Here is a 19,188-nt window from a genome sequence, read left to right as displayed (position 1 = left end):
AATGTAGGATTTGGTGGCTTTGTTTCAGCATTGAATCTTTTGGACAGGTTCTGTCCCAGCAAAGGATGACACAAGTGTGACTGCCCTGTTGTCATACCATTTGACAGCACAGATGTTGTGGTTTGCCTCTACTCTGATGTCAAAGCTTCCTCTCCTCTTTTTCTTCAAGATCTTCTCATCTTCAAGGTTACAGTTGGGTAAGCGCTCTTGCCTGAATGTTCCCACATAATGAATTCCACGATCAAGGAGCTGAACTACTAATGGGACACAGGTGAAGAAGTTGTCTGGGTAGACCTTGTAGTTCTGACCTTCTGGAAGTGTGGAGGCAAGCTTCATCACAACATCACCTGACATTCCAAGTTCTCATTTGGCTTTTTTTCCATCAACACTGCCTTGGCACACATCAAAGTCACAGAGCATGCCAGAGATTCCTGTTCTTACCCACAATTTGAAGCCCCATGGCTGAGGTTTGCCTCGCTGCTTAATGGCACTGAATTTCCCCTTGAAAGGAATCATCAGTCCAGTCTGGCATTTAACAACCAGCCCATGCTAGCTCATAATCGGCAAACCAGTCTAGTATCCAACAACCAGCCCAAGTCAGCTTATAATCTGTGGTCCAGTCTGGCATCCAACAACTAGCCCAAGCCAGTTTACAAGCTGTGGACCAGTCTGGCATTCAACAACCAGCTTAAGCCAGCTCATAGTTTGTGGACCAGATCTTAGTGGTCTGCGTTTATAGTTGTTCCAGTCTTTTGATAGCTGTACTGATTAGTGTTTTCTCTCAGAGTTTGAATCATGTCTTCTGACACAAACCTCTGAAAGTACTCCAGTTGTGTCTGGAAGGAAACAGCACCACTGGTGACGTCCGGACCAGAGAAATCAGTATTAGGACTGATTAAATTCTTTTTCATCCAGCGATACCGGTCCCGGGGCATTGTCAGTTTAGCTGGTTGGCTTGGCTCGATGTCCTCATCGTCAGCAGCTGGACAATCAGTGGGTGTCTGATTCTCTTTCTCCACTTCATCAACATTTTCAACCCCCTCCTCATCACTCGAATCACTGGTGTCCGATTCCATTTCAACATCACTCTCTCCATTTTGGACAGCAGCAATAACATCATACACGCTGTGGGAGCCTCTTGCGGATGTCATTCTTAAATGAAAATAATAGTTGTAAGAGTTCAAGTATAAATCATTTAAATGTAAATGAATCCTATTGATGTGATACATTCCACTGAAGTCACACAATTCGAAAAGGAACATACAAACCCCCAGACCTCTCACATCCCCACATTCCAGAACACTAGCACCTGTCCCTGAACAATGAACCATGCAACCCCCTATATGTCTGGACATTCACACATGGCCTTGAATAACCATCCTCGAAAGCATTCCACAAACAGTGTCTGCCTTGCAACAAGCAGATGTTTGAGCAAACAACAACAACAAAAAAACAGTTAACTATATTTTACTGCTACAGGAACAATTTCAAATACTGGTACTGAGAGGACTTAAAACACTGCAACCAGAAATTATTTATTCATTTAGAATGATTCAAATCTGATATAAACTGAAAAATTATAACAAATAACACATTTAGAAATTGTGAATAATCAAATACATTATATTTCTGTAAGTATTTCTCCTATATGTGAACATTTGAGAGGTGCCATGTCTCCATGTAATGTGCAAGTTGCACGTGCTATTTTGACTACCATTCTCTACCAACGTTGAAAGAAATCAACAAAGACATAACAAGCTAAAAAATCCAATTTAATGCATGCATTCCACAATAACCAAGTATTTACATGAACTAGACATAATAATCACACACAAAAAATATATTTCTGGGGTTTTACTTACTTCAATGTTGAGATATCCAGTCCAATGAAACAAGGATATACGCTTCCAGGAAAGTTTACAGGTTGAATGAGTTCATGGCCACATGGCAAGACCTATACACACATTTACCATCCAATGACATTGCGAGGCTAAACAATAGGACCCATGTAAATTTGGTCTTTCGAAAAAAGAAAAAAAAACTTGCAGATGTGTTTTTGGAAGAGCTAAAAGTGATGTTGTAATTTTACCACCACGGGTCTTACAGGGTAAGGTCAAATTTCAAATATGATCATTCTCATGCGAGGGAAACTCATCATAAAACTGAATAGGCAGCTATATAGTTATATGACCAATTTATACCGTGAACATTACTATTACTATACTGTAAGTATATCTTTAAAATCATTTTTTGTTTTAATAAAATGTATTTATTTTTTATACTGTTTTTCTCTGAACCTTTCCATGGATAAAACATAAAACTGACGACATGCAAATGTTTGTGTTGGTCTAACAGAGTATAATAGCCGTTCATTCAAATTAAAATGTTTATCGCACTGAAAATGTGTCTTTTTCTTTTCTCAGTGACTCTTTACGCCAGTAGATGGCGACCACTGATCTATACTCGGGTTTCCTGTTTCTTTTACTGTCTATGGTTTCCTGTTTACAAACATTACAGGGTGCGCGCGCATACCAGAGGCAGAAAGCCAGATTGGTGATGTGGTCTGCTACTGCAACGCTTTCCTTATTGTTTGTATATAACTGCTGACTCAATAAAACGTGATTTTAGTTGGATCTGTTTGTCTGTCTTTAATTTAGCAGTGTTACTTGATATATGTATGAATTATCATGTTAGGCTAATGTAGCCTAAAGCAGAGTAAAGTAAATCCTGCAACTACACAATTATTAGTGAATGGGACTCACTATGAATGAGATATTCTGATCACTGAGTCACTGAATAATTTACTCAGCTGTTTTTTTTAAACCCTGCTTAATTCAAAAACAAAACACCAAAACCATATCCTGGTCTTCAGATGCTACCTGCATGAAATACACTGAGCAATGATCAACAAGCCTGATGTGGAAAGGTTTGACTGAGAAGGAATCACTCATAAGAGGCATCAGTAAACAAGAGAAAGTGGCCAGTATGAAGGGATTCTAGTCCTATGTACCAGATTGACCCGCAGTTGAATTTGTGTTCTAGACCCCTCCCTCAAACAGAAGATTCACTAGAATGAACAGGTTTCTCCTACATATAAGAGAGAAAAAAACAACATTTATGACAAGCCGATATACTAAAATCAATCAAAATGTTTAACACCACAGCTCCAGATATTAGCCGTTTGTGCTGGTGTGATAAATATAATTTTGTGATAACAGGTTTGGTCTTAAAGTCTCATGGGATTTGTGTGTCAGAGCAAGACATTTTCAATTCATAGAACCAAGTTCCATAACGGAGTAAAAAGCAACAACTGACAGTAGGAATAAGTCACTTTTTATTGAGTAAAAATCAGACATTGAAGACGTGCAGACTAAAAACCAGTGCAACAAAGTCACCATGATCCCAAAAAAAAAAGTCTGCATCCAGCTGTAAAAAAATATGATCTATTTTCAGAGTAACCAATTTTCATCCATCAGCAGAGCATCTTTATTTATTATTCCTATATCTGTGCAAAGTATCGTTGTCTTTCCTGAAAACATTTTCCGTTTTTCTATGTAACTATTGATTTTCCCACCTTTGCTTTTATAAATCAAAGCATTTCCCATATTACATCAACATTGAACCCATCTTTACACTGTAAATATGTAGTTTCATATCCTTTCAACATTTAAAACTAAAACACCAAAATAACACAAAAGAAATCAATAAAGTAAAACAGACAACTAGGTCAATGTTGACCACTTAAATCGAACACAAACGAACTCGCAGTCTCGCAGACGTGTAACAAGAAAACACTCAGCGTCTGTGTCGACTGTGGCTTGAATGGCTGCTGCTGTGGTGTTTGCTTTTATGAGAGCGTTCGTACGAGCGTGAGCGTTCCCGCCGGTCGCGGTGATGGCCGCCGCCGCTGCTACGCTCGTGCTTGTGCTTCTTCGCCAGGTCAGAGGCACCTCGATCCCGGTCCCGCTCTCTCTCTCGCTCTCTGTCCCGCTCACGGGGCTTGCTGGTGGAACGAGAGCGGCTGCGCGACCGTTTCCTTTTGTGGCCGTGTCTGCTGTGCTGGTGCAGATCGTCTGAGCGCTGCTTTGACTTCAAGTGTGGCAGGAGGGGAGACGGAGGGCCGTGGTTGGCGTGTCGCCGTGGCGATTGGCTGCGGCTGTGAGAGTGGCTTCGGGAGCGAGAGCTGTAGGTGCCTGAGTGACTGTGCCTGTTATTGTAACTAGAGGAAAGGCAGCAATTGAGTACAGACACAAACATCATCGAGCATACAGTAGCGCACTGCAAACGGTACTTACTGTCGTCTGGGAGAGCGAGATCTGGACCGGGATCTCGTTCTGGAACGAGAACGACTTGCACTCCTACTGTTCCGACCTAACTTGCTGTCCTTCCTGAGTCTGAGGAAAGAACAAGGAGGCTGCTTAATCAGTGCTCTTTAATTAAACTACACAAGTATCTGATTGACAGTCGCATAATTTATCTGTCAAATAACTCACCCGTTGTGTGGGCTCTTAGAGCCCTGAGTCCGATCTTCTGGTTCTTTCTTCATGGTCTTAAGCGTTTGAGGGTTGGGAGACTTCTCATCTGCCTTCATTATGTTAGGAGAACCTAACAAGAAGCATTACATTTTTTAAAGGTTTACTGTTAACCTTAAAGGGATACTCCACCAGTTTTTCTTATTAAACTATGTTATTCCCTTAACTAAGACGAGTTGATACATACCTCTCTCGTCTCAGTGCGTGCACTATATCGCTCTGTATTGCCGCAAAACTATGTTAGCACTTAGCTTAGCCCATGCATTAAATATGGGCCAAGCAGAGAAGCGACCAAACACTTCCACGTTTTCCCTATGTAAACACAGTTACTCGAGTAGTGTAACTTGACCTGGGCTGGTGACACAAAATAAACCGTTGCGCTTTTCTAAGCGTTTAAAATTGATGACTATATTGTATGGCGGAATACCATAACAAGTGCTTTTGAGCACTTCGACTTGGCGCAATAATATCTTCACTCGTGAAAAGTCCCGGCTCCCGCTTCCTCTCCCCCTCCCTCTCATTTCCGTCAATACAACCAACGTGACTTTTACTACCTGTGCTGTGCTATTAGCAAACTGCAGATCATTTGCAATGGCGGACTTTGTAGATGATTATGACTTCTTTGTAGAAGACCCAGAGCCATATCTGTTTGAACCCGAGTACACAGAGGAGGAATTAGCTCTTATGGACCGTGAGAGGGAAAGATATGATCCAGAACAGACCGGAGCTTTCCCGAAAGCAGCTAACCAAGCTCTCCGCTGTATGTGGTGTGTTGGAATTCGGTGAAAAATGACAGCACTGTGTACATTCTCCTTATTTTCACAACCCTTTACGATGCACGTTTTAACCATGATTGTATACAAACTAGCTTCCAACAACCTGTTACTTCGTCAACTCCGCTCAAACTACTACTACCGGCGCATGTCACGTTGGTTGTATTGACGGAAATGAGAGGGAGGGGGAGAGGAAGCGGGAGCCGGGACTTTTCACGAGTGAAGATATTATTGCGCCAAGTCGAAGTGCTCAAAAGCACTTGTTATGGTATTCCGCCATACAATATAGTCATCAATTTTAAACGCTTAGAAAAGCGCAACGGTTTATTTTGTGTCACCAGCCCAGGTCAAGTTACACTACTCGAGTAACTGTGTTTACATAGGGAAAACGTGGAAGTGTTTGGTCGCTTCTCTGCTTGGCCCATATTTAATGCATGGGCTAAGCTAAGTGCTAACATAGTTTTGCGGCAATACAGAGCGATATAGTGCACGCACTGAGACGAGAGAGGTATGTATCAACTCGTCTTAGTTAAGGGAATAACATAGTTTAATAAGAAAAACTGGTGGAGTATCCCTTTAAACAGACGCCTGTAGACATCTTCAGGCTAGTGAGATGTGTTTTGAAGGGATTGTTCACTCAAGAATAAATGGTCTGTCATCATTTACTAAACTAAAAATAAAGGGAGAAAAAGCAAGAATGACAGACCATTTAGGCAAAGTAAAAATAAGAACAAAGATTCAAATTACAAATACAATATAAGCTAAAGTAAGTGTATTTACTGTAACTACAATTTAAGTAAGAAACTGAATAAAAAAATAATAAAAAAACACTACATAAACACTACATAGACTAAATATACACTGATTCTTAACCCTTTCACACGTAAGTTTAAGTAAGGAATAATTGACGACAGGCCGTTGAATTATTAGAAAAATAATGCACACCCGAGGTGGTAATGCGGTCACGACGCGAAGCGGAGTGGCCGTTACACCTCGGGTGTGCATTATTTTTCTAATAATTTAACGGCCTGAAGTCAATTATTCCGCTTATACTACAGTTACCACACCTCGAAACATTGTTCAAATGATGTATTTCAAGACGTTTGTAAAGTTTTTGTCATTAAAACGCTCTTGTATGTAGGACTAATTTCTTGCGCATCTAATCCCATGCCTCCGTTGCTAATTCCAAAACGTCATTTTAGAGTTAGTAACGGAGGATTGAGCCACTGATAGCAGACTAAATGCTGGACACACTTAACGACTGGCTGAAACACTCTCTGACTGTTTCCATTGGCTGCAGCAGATTTTACACACCGACTGTGAACACAGACTGAACACGCGTTTGGGCATGATCAATCATAACAAAGTATCAAATTACATTCATAACCGCCCTTACAATAAGTGTGTCCTCGGCTTTATGCAGTTATTAATGCAGTTATTAGAGAGAGAGAGAGAGAGAGAGAGAGAGATAGAGAGAGAAGCATGTGCGTCAATATTATTATTTATTAATTAACTCAATTCGTTTTAATTAGTTTGTTCATGTTTTTTTTTTTTTTTCTAATATTGACAGTAGACTAGCCTAATAAATGAAACACAAAGTCCTATTAACAAGTATAGGCCTATCAATAATTATTTATTTGTTATAGCCTATTATCTGCATTAATTAGGAAAACCCGTGCAGCAGGACTATCAATGTATTTGGCCTATATTCAGTTTAATTTGATTGATTATAGATAGGACTATATACTTTATTTATTAAAATTAAACTGCATGTTTGCATTGATTGTGAAGTTAGACATCGAAAATGGCAGATCAAGCGCATGGGCTGCATGTTTTTTCTTGTTATGAATTGTATTATATTTTCCGTTATGACAGTTGACTACGCGAAGTGATATGGAACGGTAATGTGGTCAAGACCTGCCTGGAACTACTTTAGCCGTGCGTTTCCCTGAAAATAATTGCACACCTTAGAACGTTCCTCAACCAATCAGATTTAAGCATTCAACGGCCCTGTAGTATAATATATTCTAACTGACGCCCAGAGTGTTTTTTTCAAGGCGACCGTTATTTTAGAACGTTTCCCCTTTAATGTTTCCATGGTGACGTTTGTCACGTGATACACCGCAGCCACAATAACACTGTATGATAGATGTATTGCTTTTATATAGTTTTTCCTTTTTTAATTCTAAACATTCACTAACTTGCTTACCATGTCAACAACTGATATTCCGATTCTCAAATACATTTAAGGGAGTGCGTTTTGTCGTTTATAAATAATCTTGATCTATAACGTCAGATGGGCGCCACCATGTTTGTCAATTCAGACTTCAGAGTCCTGTCAGTCGGATTTAAAGCACAAAAATTCATCAGTTTCTCCCGAAATACATGTAAGAAAGTGTCCGGTGAACTGGGAGAAGAAGAGTAAACTTTATAGTTACTTGCACGATGTGTATCTGATATGAATAACACATGTTGGCAAATTATATTTGAATAGATTATTATTGGTGCTTCCATAGACATCAGTGTGTATTTTACAAACTCGAAAAGTATTCTTTTACTAGTGCTTATGTGTGTTTAAATTTAAAAAGGTCTGAAACCTAAATTAAACATTATGTGTTTGAAAACACTGCAAATAGTTGTGATATATGACAGTGCTGAGCGCGTCCGTCTCTGGCTCAGCGCCAACCAATGGGCGAAAGCACAGTTTGAATCTGGCAGATATGTCACGTCACTGTTCATTCAAAATCCCATATGTGGGACTGTACCGCTCAAAAGGTTAAAGCTACTAAAGACACAGACGGTTTATTAGGCGGCTGTCACTTTAAGATCGAATGCACGGATCCAATACATTGACACATATCCGAACTGTCTACATTCACTTAATATACAAACGACTGTTTATGTAAACCTTGTGTGTATTTGACAGTTTTAGCACAATTTAGTTTAGTACTCAAGCGCTGTGTGACAGGCCTTGTGTGTGTGCGCTTCTGGTGTACGTGCTCAGAAAAGCTTATGTCAGAACAGCCAGCGACTGGCAAGTTTTTAAAACGCATGCAAATAATACATTTTTGAGTTGGAAAACAACTGCAATGTCACACGAGTGTAACCCTACTGCTGCGTTGCTAAACGTGATGTGAATGTATGTCGTATTGTACAGTATGTTGGGACGGGGCACCAGAACTGCACCTGATAGAATGTGGCTGTAACATGATACTACAATCTCTTTTATTCCAGGGCTCTAGAGTGCGACCAATTTGGTCGCACATGCGACCAAAATTTGTAAGGGTGCGACAAGAATTTTTCCTAGGTCGCACCAGTGCACCTAACGTCCTCGCATGATCGCATCCGCTGCCTCTCCACAAAACGAGTCTTTTGTTCTCCTTGCACGCATGGTTGGATCATATCGTTGTCTAAACCAATCAGAGATAGAGATTGGGCGGGTCTTTGCCTCTGATTGGCTGTGGTTCAGATATTCCTGTAGGACTAAAATGCTCCGTGCCGTGCTGTGTGATTGAAAATAAATTGCGACCTGTCACCTGAGCACCAGAGAATCTGTTACGGCAATCAGCAGCATCAGCTAAATAAACGCAGGAAAACAGACGACGAAGAAGCTTTTAAAAATGTAGGCTACTTGAACTAGGTAAAAAATATTGATTTCTCGATTTTAATCGATTCTCATTGATTTTTACGAACCGTTGGGCTATGCTGTTTTCAGTTGATGAATGAATGGAACATTGTAGCGAGCATCCCATCCAATAAATCGCAATAATCTTTGTGCTTTGTTACTATTGATATGTAACAAAGTCTCAGATTTCAAATTAGGTCCATTTTCTTACGAAATTCAAAAACATAAATAGTGTTTTGAGGCTGTGGCGTGAGATCGCTCTGGCTCAGCTCAGCTCAAGATAAGCAGCAGCGCGGAGCGCACATGATCTCCTCTTCCGCCTTAATAATACCAGTTACAGCGCCAAATAAACATGAACGAGCATCTGAAAGTGTGTTAAAAGATAGAGTACAACTTATCGAAATCCGTATCTTTCACATGGAATCGCTCAATCAGTGTTTCAACCGTGGAAAGACGTCAGTAAAACAATTGTAAACAAGATAATGTAACGTCACATTTACCTCAGAAAAAACAGTGCCCATAAACTCGTTAGCTAGCTAGAAAAATTAACTCTAGAGGAGCATTGTGCCTAATATATGCACCATATTACATAGTCATTATAATTTTATGTTTTTCAATATTTAATGCATGTTTAAAAAAAATCTGGCAAGTTTTTATGCAGCCACCATTTAAATGTTTATATTTCATATAACTTTATTATTCTAAAAAAAATAAGTGTAATTTAAGTGTTTGTGTACAAATCAGGTAATTTTTACCTTCAATATAATAGTAGGCTAATGAAGCATAGTGGGCTACAACTGACTCCCAGTTTACAGCAGTTGAGATTTGTTTTTCTTGAGAAAATTTGCCATGTATTGTACCTGATATCCATAATAATCAATATTGAATCGAATTGTGAAATTTGTCAATACCCTGCCCTAACTTGAACAATGTAAAAACAGCACTTTAATTTTTTTTTTTTTAAATTTATATTTTTATATACAGTATAATTGTGCTTCCAAAAAAAAAAAACTACACCTTATTCTTGTTTAAAACCATTTACATAATATATATGAATATATGGAGCGTGATAAAAAGGTGACCTTGAAATTGTGGCGTTAAAGGCGACGCGAGACGAGGAAAAATTTGAGTGCACCTAAGTTTTGTGCTGGTGCACCTAAATAAAAAAGTTAGGCGCACCAGTGCAACCAAGGCAAAAAGTTAGTCTGGAGCCCTGTATTCCCTCGTTTGTAATATAAAATCGTGATATCACACACCCCTACTTAATCCCCTCACACATCGCTCGACGACACAGGAGTCTATTGTTGTCAAGCTCTCCAGTAGTTCATAGCTGTTGCATCTCCTTCATTTCTGTTTTGACCGTTGGAACCACGATGGTAAACTATGCTTAAAAGTAAAGCCGTTAGACTGCACAATAGGTAGAGGAAGTGACAACTTACATGGTTTGGACCCAGGAGAGAATCCGCCCAATATGGAGAGAGCAGGAGTGCCATCTGGATTCAGCCCTTTGGCTTTCAGTTTGGCTTCCTGTAGAGCCACCTTCCTCTTGTCCACTTCCTTCTCCACAAATTCATAATTTGGCTAAAAAACAAAGGAAACGAATCAGAAACACAGACTCAATATAACACAAGAGTGAATACCTGCTCGTTTTAAAACAGGTCTAACCTTTTTTCTGGTGTACAACTTCAGAGTGGTTGTACATATATCTTTGATCTCCTCCTCCGTAGCACCAAACAGCTGGTACCAGAGCGGCCGAGAGGGTAACGATATCTGGGAAAAGTCAGACATTAACACCACCACATCTCTGAGTAAACCAAGAAGAGGTGATGAAGGACAGAGAACGGTTTTGTACCTGTAGCACTCGTGCAGCGAGGTAAATGCAGGCACAGGCGATGGTCTCAGCTTCAAATCTCACAAACACATTAGTGCGAAGACTGTCATTCATGTAGTTCCTGCAACACAGAAGGTGAACCACAAAATTGCAACTTCCCTGCATGGGTTGATCATCCATAACATCATCTTTATGTACGAGATTTGTCACATGATGCAAAAAGACCAAAAATAAATGGAGGCTTGAGCTTAACTTTGTCCTTTCCCTCTCTGCCTCGCGTTCCTCTGTCGCTCTACAGAAGTTTTAAGGCAAGCATGCAGTGTGAATGGGCACACGCACACGTTCAGTGTACCCATGTGCACATAGACAAGCTCATGGGAGGACATTTGTCAAAAATATAACTGGCTTGCATGCGACATATTACTACAACTTAGAGCTGCACGATTAATCGTTAAAAGGTTGCGATCTCGAATCGAAAACCCAAACGAATCACCTGTGTCTATTGAACCTTTGACAAAAATCACACCAGAACATTCAAACCTGCGTCTGCACTGCCGCTGAGCCAGAGAGGGCAGTTGTCATGAACAAACAAGTCTTTTTAACCACACAATATCGGTATTTCTGTGATCACAGAAGAACTGGTAAAAAAATAAACCGACGCGTCATTCGTTCAAGAGGTTTGATCAAAAAATTGATTCATCCATTAATATAATCATTAATGTCATTGAATCATTCATTCAAACCAAACCAAAATAATTAATTCAGATTCATTAAACATTTTAAACAGACTGCAGCAATTAACATTTGTTAGAACCTCTAGTGAACTACGTGTTATTGTTTAGCTGTCTGTTCAGAATCGCGATCTCCGTTTGAAACAAAAGAATTGTAATTCTCAATTTATCCAGAATCGTGCAGCTCTACTACAACTCCATCTGTTTTTTCATAATTCCATCTTACATACTCGATTAACTTTCCATAAAATAAGCAGATGAGAGTGTAAAATGAAGAGAAACGGGATCAGCAGGGATGTAGCACTGATGTCTGCATGCAACTCATAACAATATACGGCATGCAAAGCGGGCTGAGGAGTCGGCCTGGGAATGGGCAAATCCACGTCTCCTGTAGTATTAGGATACACGGCTAAATGGAGACTTGCAGACAGACAATCTTTAACTTCAACTCTGAATGACTGCCAGAAATGAGATGCAAAGCTCTCTGAAAAAAGCAAGCAAGCAGATGGATACTATGGACCCAAAACGCTGTCATTACGACAAATAAGGGAAAGACTACATGTTTGTGAATTACGCTGAAATAGAACCACTCTAGATTTTATACTGCAGGCCTTAGAACTAGGGTTGGGTATCATTTGAATTTTAGCTATTCTAATTCCAATTCTGATTCTGCTTATCGATTCCGATTCTTTTTGATTCCAGTAAGGTAAAAAAAAAAAATTGTCAAACATTTATGTCCAACATATTTATTCTTAGTCTTTTGGCAAAACGTTTTATTGCAGCTGATTTTCATAAATCAGCTGCCAAAAAAAAAAAGCCTAAAGAACATCTTCCTACAGTTTAAACAAAAATACCACAGCAAAAACAACTGTCAAACAAATTTCAAACATTAAGACAAGTAATAAGAACAAATTAGCAATAGCACAAATAAATACAACTAAACAGATTTCAGGTACAGAAATTGTTATCAACTGTAAAATAACACTACATAGTTTGCTTTTTATAAATAAAATATAGATTAATCCTTATTAAAGTCACAAAAGTTATTCAGTCAAGATCAGTAAGTGATTTTGATTTTTGATTAACGTTATGAGACTGCAGCAGGTTTATTAGACTGCTGTCACTTTAAGACCTTATGCAGGATCCAATATGCGTTTTCTTTCTCAACTGTTTACGTTCACTTAAGACAACATGACTGTTTACGAGGATTGTGACATAATTTTGTGTGCATTTGTGCGTTCAAGCCCAAGACGACATACAAGAACTCAACTCGGTATCGCACACTATATGAGCTGGCTCTCTGGGTGCGCGTTTTAGATGTGTGTGAAAACAAAACTGTGCACAGCGCAAGTGCCGAATTGAGTTCTCTTTCGCTGCTTCTTGCGCTTGAAAATGGATTGAAATTACATTAAAATTCGAAAACAGGAATCGATAAGCTGAATCGAAGATAATTTTATTACAAGTATCCGATTCCGGACCTTTAGTATCCAATTCCAGAACCGATTTTCGATTCCCAACCCTACTTAGAACATTTGATTTATATGAAAATTCTGAGCTTCAAACATATCGTTCAAGCGTAGACTGAGCAGGAGAGGGTTCCTGTAAGACATAACGCCTCACACCAAATTATTGTGATAATTGCTTATTTAAAGGAATAGTTCACCCAAAATAAAAAATGTCATTTACTCACCATCATGTCATTCTAAACCCATGAAATTTTCCTCAGTGGAACACACAAAAAAAAAAGACAACGTTCAATGTTCAAGACCTTCCCACCCCATACAAAGGAATAATATGGTGAACAGAGGCCGTCCATCTCCAAAATGAATATAAAAGCATGACAAAGCATATTGTGCGCACTATTACAACTCACAAGCTTTGCTTGTGAAGAAGTGGCTTTTCAGCAAAACTCTAATAGCCCAGTAGAGGTTTCAATATTATTTACACTAGTTACACAAAATCTGGGGGAAACAATTACAAAAGGTTTTTTAAATGTATCTTCTATATAAATCTTACAAATTTAAATAAAACTAATTCTGTTAATGTAGAAGCACATAAGATCAAAGGACAGAATTAAGCTTAAATTTCAGTTCAGACGACTTGGAATAAAGAGAATGACCACTTTTTTGCCCTTTTTACATCTTGACAGCCTCTGGACACTATATGCTGTCAATGTATGGAAAAGAGCAACGTGAACATTCTTTAAAATTTATACTTAGCTATTCTATGAAAAAAAAACTAATCATACAGGTTTGAAAAGACATCAGGGTGAATGACAACAATTTTCCTTTTTGGGTGATTTACCCTTTAATTTGGAGTACATTTAGAAAGAAAAAACCACCTAAATCTAATAAGTGAAGTCTAATAATGAAATGCAAATATTCAGGTTTTAAACTACCTTTTATAAAGGTGAAAAGCAAATAATTAAAAAGAAAGAGAGAAAACTTGAGACTTGAAGCAAAAACAAATACAAATCCTTTTGGACAACCGCAAGAAAACAAGATGCTGATGGCAGCTGGAAAAGGCCCCCTTCAGTGATTCTCGGGCAGAGAGCTCTCACTGGATTGGCTGTCTCGAGAAGGGCAGCCAATGGGGGGAGATTCCTGAGGTCATGTGGTTGGAGGAGCAGAGTTCAGAGGTTCTTTATGACACTTACCATCATGGACTACCCTTTAATCAAAGAGTAGAGAGAAAGGACAGAGTTAAACTAAGCTCTCCATTTTCCTTTAATTACAGCCATGAACAAGAGATTTAAACAGAAGACACACACCAACACACACATGAGCCACGAATACACCAATCCATCAGATGAGGGGACAGAAAAGTTACGTAAGAGGGTTAATTACTGGGCTGGTTACACCGCAGTGTCTAGACACCCAATTCAAGATTGCTTAGTTACTCACCATGCTGTCTGGACCAGCGTTTGGTTCTTCTCACATTCAAGGACTTGCAGATACATGACGATAATCTAGAAAAACCACCAAACTGCATGTTAAGTTACTCATTTCAGTTTCCAACAAAACTATTAAGTGCTACAAAAGAAAGTGACATACCTTGTGTGGGTGTTTGACGTGGACGCAGAAGCCCAGCTCCTTCAGCACACGCCGTTCAGCTTTTATCACCTGGTTTTTGGTGTTTATGTAGTTCTGATCAAGTATCAATGGACTTGGACTCCTGATTTATGAAGGAACGAAAGTAAAATGGTTTCCCCATACCCAAATACTATTTAAGACAATGAAAAAGTGCCTTTTGTTTGCTTCATTTTCAATTAAAATCATTCTGTTTCCCTTTCAACCAACTACAGGCAACAGGTCCAGTTTTTTTGACTCCTGTAATTTCAGTTTAAGACTTTTAGTACACTGCCACAAGTTACTAGCAAGAAAATGCTCCACCTCTCACCACATCATAGCTTCAACAGAATATAAAAATAAATAAAAAAGACGTTCTACTATAAACGCACTAAGGAATATCACAATAGTACACTAACCAGGTCAATCTTGGGAAACAAAAGCATCAAAAACCTCAACACACACAGTATACAAAGTCTCAGCATAACCATTAAAAAACATAGAAGAGACATGAGCTTTTTTATCAAAAACACTACTTGAAGAACAAGTTCATGGCAACAAAACAAGGCTGAGTCACGATTTGAGAATAGTACGGATGTACTTCAGGGTGTGTAAGGTAATAACATTGGTCACCTTCACTACATGTTCAAAATCTGCAATACAACAGCAAAAAAATACTGACCAACTAAAAGGTGACCATCTAAATGAATTGTATTCTTGTACTCTTTTAGCCATTAAAAACTAAAACTGTCCAGTTGTGATATCAAGAGAAACACTTAACATTTATTACTTTACCAAAACTATGCACTACACCTAAACAATATTACAAATTCAATTATTCAGTACTGGAAAAGAGCCTACATTTTACCAAAATAACAGATTTAAAATTTTTACATTTTCTCTCTCTTGCATTGAAATAGAGAGAAACCTCTTTATATTTCAATAGTTAGTTATTATCTAAATGTTTTCATTTTCACTGACATGACATCCAGACATGCAGAAATATTTCATAAACATTAACACAACATACTTAGTTTCATGTCACACAATTACATCTGAAATCATAATAATCAAAAAATCTACACTAAACAACATGGTTAGTGATTTCTAAGGCAAAATGCACACAAAACAGCTCTGACAACCTGATGTCGAAGACTGCTCTTAGGATAACTCAACATTTAATTGTGCATTTTGGACAATAAAGTGTCTAAAACACCCAATCCAAACAGAAGACTTGTATTACGAGACGACGCAAAAAGAAAAGAAAAAAAAGCACGTTCTCAGTGTGCAACCCTCACAGCTCCTGTCATGTGAACATACAAGAGAATTCGATCTTGGATGTGCAGAGTGAGATATTTCTGTGGAAGCTATGACATGTGCGGTGAGGTGTCTCTTGATAATGAAATGAAAATTTAGATCATCACCTGTGCTGGCAGAGACAATAAGCTTAAACTGAGATACAGGAGTCACCCAGACGCTTCGGACCAGCGGCCAACCTGTCGATCCCCGATATCCCAGTGACCGCTTTCAGACCACTGGCTTCTCCCGGGGGAGGGGGGGAAGCGACACCTCGCTCACTGTTGCCATGCCGACTGCTTCATCTCTACGTACCATTCCACATCACCCAGGCATTGGTAAATGTAGCTGGTCGCTGTTAGTTGGTTGCAAGGGAAAAGAGAATTCAAGTTAATACCGCGTCCTTGATTTCAGATGAACAATTTTTCCTTTTTATTCTCTTCAAATTGTTTTCAGAATTGAGACTAGCCAGTGATTTATGCAACATAGCCCAATTGCCATCATATTCCCTTGATCAAAATTAACCTTTTGAGCCGTTTGAACGTATTTTACTTGTTCAGGTAATATCCTGCTGTTACTACCAATTATGACTGATGACGGAACTGAAAAGCTTTAAAATGGTTTAGAATAAAGCAAACAAAATTAAGACATCATATCAACGACAAACAGAAGTGCACAGACTACTCACAGTTAACATGTTTAAATATACCTGAATCATTTACAATTTGAGGTGATGACATTAAACGTTATTCAAAGAAAAATGAATCGGTTAAGGGTGGGAGGTTGGGCGCACAGGTAACGAACAGAGGAAACGGTGTGTGACAGAAGCCCTGCGAGACCGAGACATGCTTACCTTTTGCCTCGGAGCTGCCTTAAATGATGAAACACATTGATGACGTCTCGAATTCGTCGAGGGGCTTCTTCGATCTTTGAAGCCAAGTTCATACAGGCCATGGCAACAATCTAGATAGAGAACAGATGACAGAAAGAGCTGTCAGAAACACTGCTACACAAGAAACCAAGCAGCATACATTAGTTAATAGGCCAATATACTGATAAATATATCAATTTCAGAACTTGTACGTGGACAAGAAACATTTTCTGCTTTTAAATAGTGAATTTGAGCAAATGTTGCATGAAATGTATTTCATTTTGTAAGTGTCGGCAAATTAAAACAGACAACTACACACAAATTATATAGTACCGGTCAAACGTTTGGAAACATTACTATTTTTAAATGTTTTTTGAAAGAAGTCTCTTATGCTCATCAAGCCTGCATTTATTTATTTAAAAATACAGAAAAAAAGCAGCAATATTGAGAAATCTTACTATAATTTAAAAGAATGGTTTTCTATTTTAATATACTTTAAAATATAACTTATTTCTGTGATACAAAGCTGAATTTTCATCAGCCAATTCTCCAGTCTTCATTGTCACATGATCCTTCAGAAATCATTCTTAAATGCTGACTTAATACTCAGTTATTAAAAAGCATTTATTTAATTTATTATCTTTTGTAACCATATACACTACTGTTCAAAAGTTTGGGGCCAGTCATTTTGTTTCTTTTTTATAAATTAATACTTTTATTCAGCAAGGATGTTAAATGGATAAAAAGTGATAGTAAAGACTTATATTGTTAAAAAAGATTTCTATTTTGAATAAGCGCTGTTCTTTTCAACTTTTTATTCATCAATGAATCCTGAAAAAAGAATCACAGGTTCCAAAAAAAAATTAAGCAGCACAACTGCTTCCAACATTGATAATAAATCAGCATATTAGAATGATTTCTGAAAGATCATGTGTCATAAGACTGGAGTAATTATGCTGAAAATTGAGCTTTGTATCACAGAAATAAATTATATTTTAAAGTTTATAACAATAGAAAAACATTATTTTACATTGTAATAATATTTCACAATATTACTGTTTTTTACTGTATTTTTTAGGCTTTATGAGCATGAGACTTCTTTCAAAAACTTTAAAAATAGTAACGTTTCCAAACCTTTGACCAGTACTATATATATATAAAATAGAGCTATATAAATATTAAAATCGTCAACATAGTGAGCTGTCTAACTAGACAGTGTTCCTTTCAAACAGGCCTAACGTTATGTATGATGCCCAAAAATTACGCCAAGTTAGACAGTTCATTTGAAGACAAGTAACGTTACATTATAATTACCCTGTTATGACGCCAACATTAAAAAAATTTATACACTATACAGGGTTATAGTTTGGTTTTAATCTGATTGAATGTCATTTACAGCAGCTCGAACAACATGGCTGCCATCCGCATTGCTTGTAAATACGGCTTTATTCTCTTACCTCAAAACTGTGTTTCACGAAAGACTTCGAGTAGAAGAACCGATGAAAAAGCACCTGTCCGGTCGCCATGGCAACCTGAAACAGAAATGCAATTAAAGACAATTTAATAAACCGCCCTGTTTTGTTTAAAAAAAGCAACGTCCGCCATTTTGTTTTTGTCTAGCCGATGGACACCGTTCGTGAAAGACGTAACTTACAGAATCCATGTTACTGAACTCAAGATTAAACACTGTGTAAAATCTAAACTTGTAACGTTATATCATTTTTTAACAAATATTTTTAGTCCATGGGAACGTTTGGCGTGTTTTGTCGAATTATAGGTGTTTGTTTGATAACGTTTATGTCACATCGCAATTTTTTTTGACTAATTATTTATTTCAACTTCCACTATAATATAACAGTTGCACTTAGATGAATCGTTTTTGTAAGTTACACCAACAAACATATGAATTACCTGCGGCAGGCGCAGCAGGATTCCGGCGGCCTGGATGAGCTCGCAGCCCAGGATCCGCAGGTCGGTCTCGACGTACAGGTCGAGGCCATCCTGCATAGACGGGGTCGGGGAAAGCTTTTCCTCTGGAATCAAAGAATTGTCGATGGTGAGGAAGACTTCGGAATACACTTTATCCCCTATTAATATGCCTTCGCTATTAGCGGGCGCGTTTGCGGCGGGACCGGTGGCCATCGACGCCTCCATGATCGCTGTCGTCGGTACCTGCCGAGGACGTTAGAATCTAGAAATATTCTCGTTACCCAGAGCGGATAATAGCACTGCATTCGCTGCTTCTGTGAAAGCTCGCTGATTGGTGCAGAGATGTGTGTCATGTGACCAAAACAAATGTTAGCTGTCAGACACTGTTACATTATTTAACGCTGTAACCCACCACATTTCTTTGAAGTACGTTTCTGCACCCATAGATAGACTAGTAGACACCATTTATTATACACTTTAAATACATTGCTGGTTATGCTGGGATTGTAAGCGTTATCAATAAGGCTTTTTA

General features: G+C 38.4%; 1 protein-coding gene across 1 annotated transcript; it reads right to left on the bottom strand.

The window, feature by feature from the left end:
- Nucleotides 1–3,311: 3,311 nt before the first annotated feature.
- Nucleotides 3,312–18,925, bottom strand: ccnl1a (cyclin L1a). The gene is made up of 11 exons (XM_056239410.1): nt 18,639–18,925; nt 18,185–18,259; nt 16,710–16,819; nt 14,546–14,666; nt 14,396–14,460; nt 10,783–10,882; nt 10,596–10,700; nt 10,370–10,511; nt 4,494–4,605; nt 4,296–4,394; nt 3,312–4,219 (listed from the first exon to the last, which is right to left on the bottom strand). The coding sequence occupies exons 1-11, from the start codon at nt 18,879–18,881 to the stop codon at nt 3,796–3,798; spliced, it is 1,596 nt and encodes a 531-aa protein (XP_056095385.1). The 5' UTR covers nt 18,882–18,925; the 3' UTR covers nt 3,312–3,795.
- Between the last annotated feature and the right edge of the window lie 263 nt (nt 18,926–19,188).

The sequence above is a fragment of the Rhinichthys klamathensis genome, unplaced genomic scaffold (genome assembly GCF_029890125.1).
Source record: "Rhinichthys klamathensis goyatoka isolate OS25496 unplaced genomic scaffold, OSU_Roscu_1.1 h1tg000561l_1, whole genome shotgun sequence".
NCBI classification, from domain to species: domain Eukaryota; kingdom Metazoa; phylum Chordata; class Actinopteri; order Cypriniformes; family Leuciscidae; genus Rhinichthys; species Rhinichthys klamathensis.
Note: the sequence above shows the minus strand (reverse complement) of the source record. Positions and strands in the feature narration are given on the sequence as shown.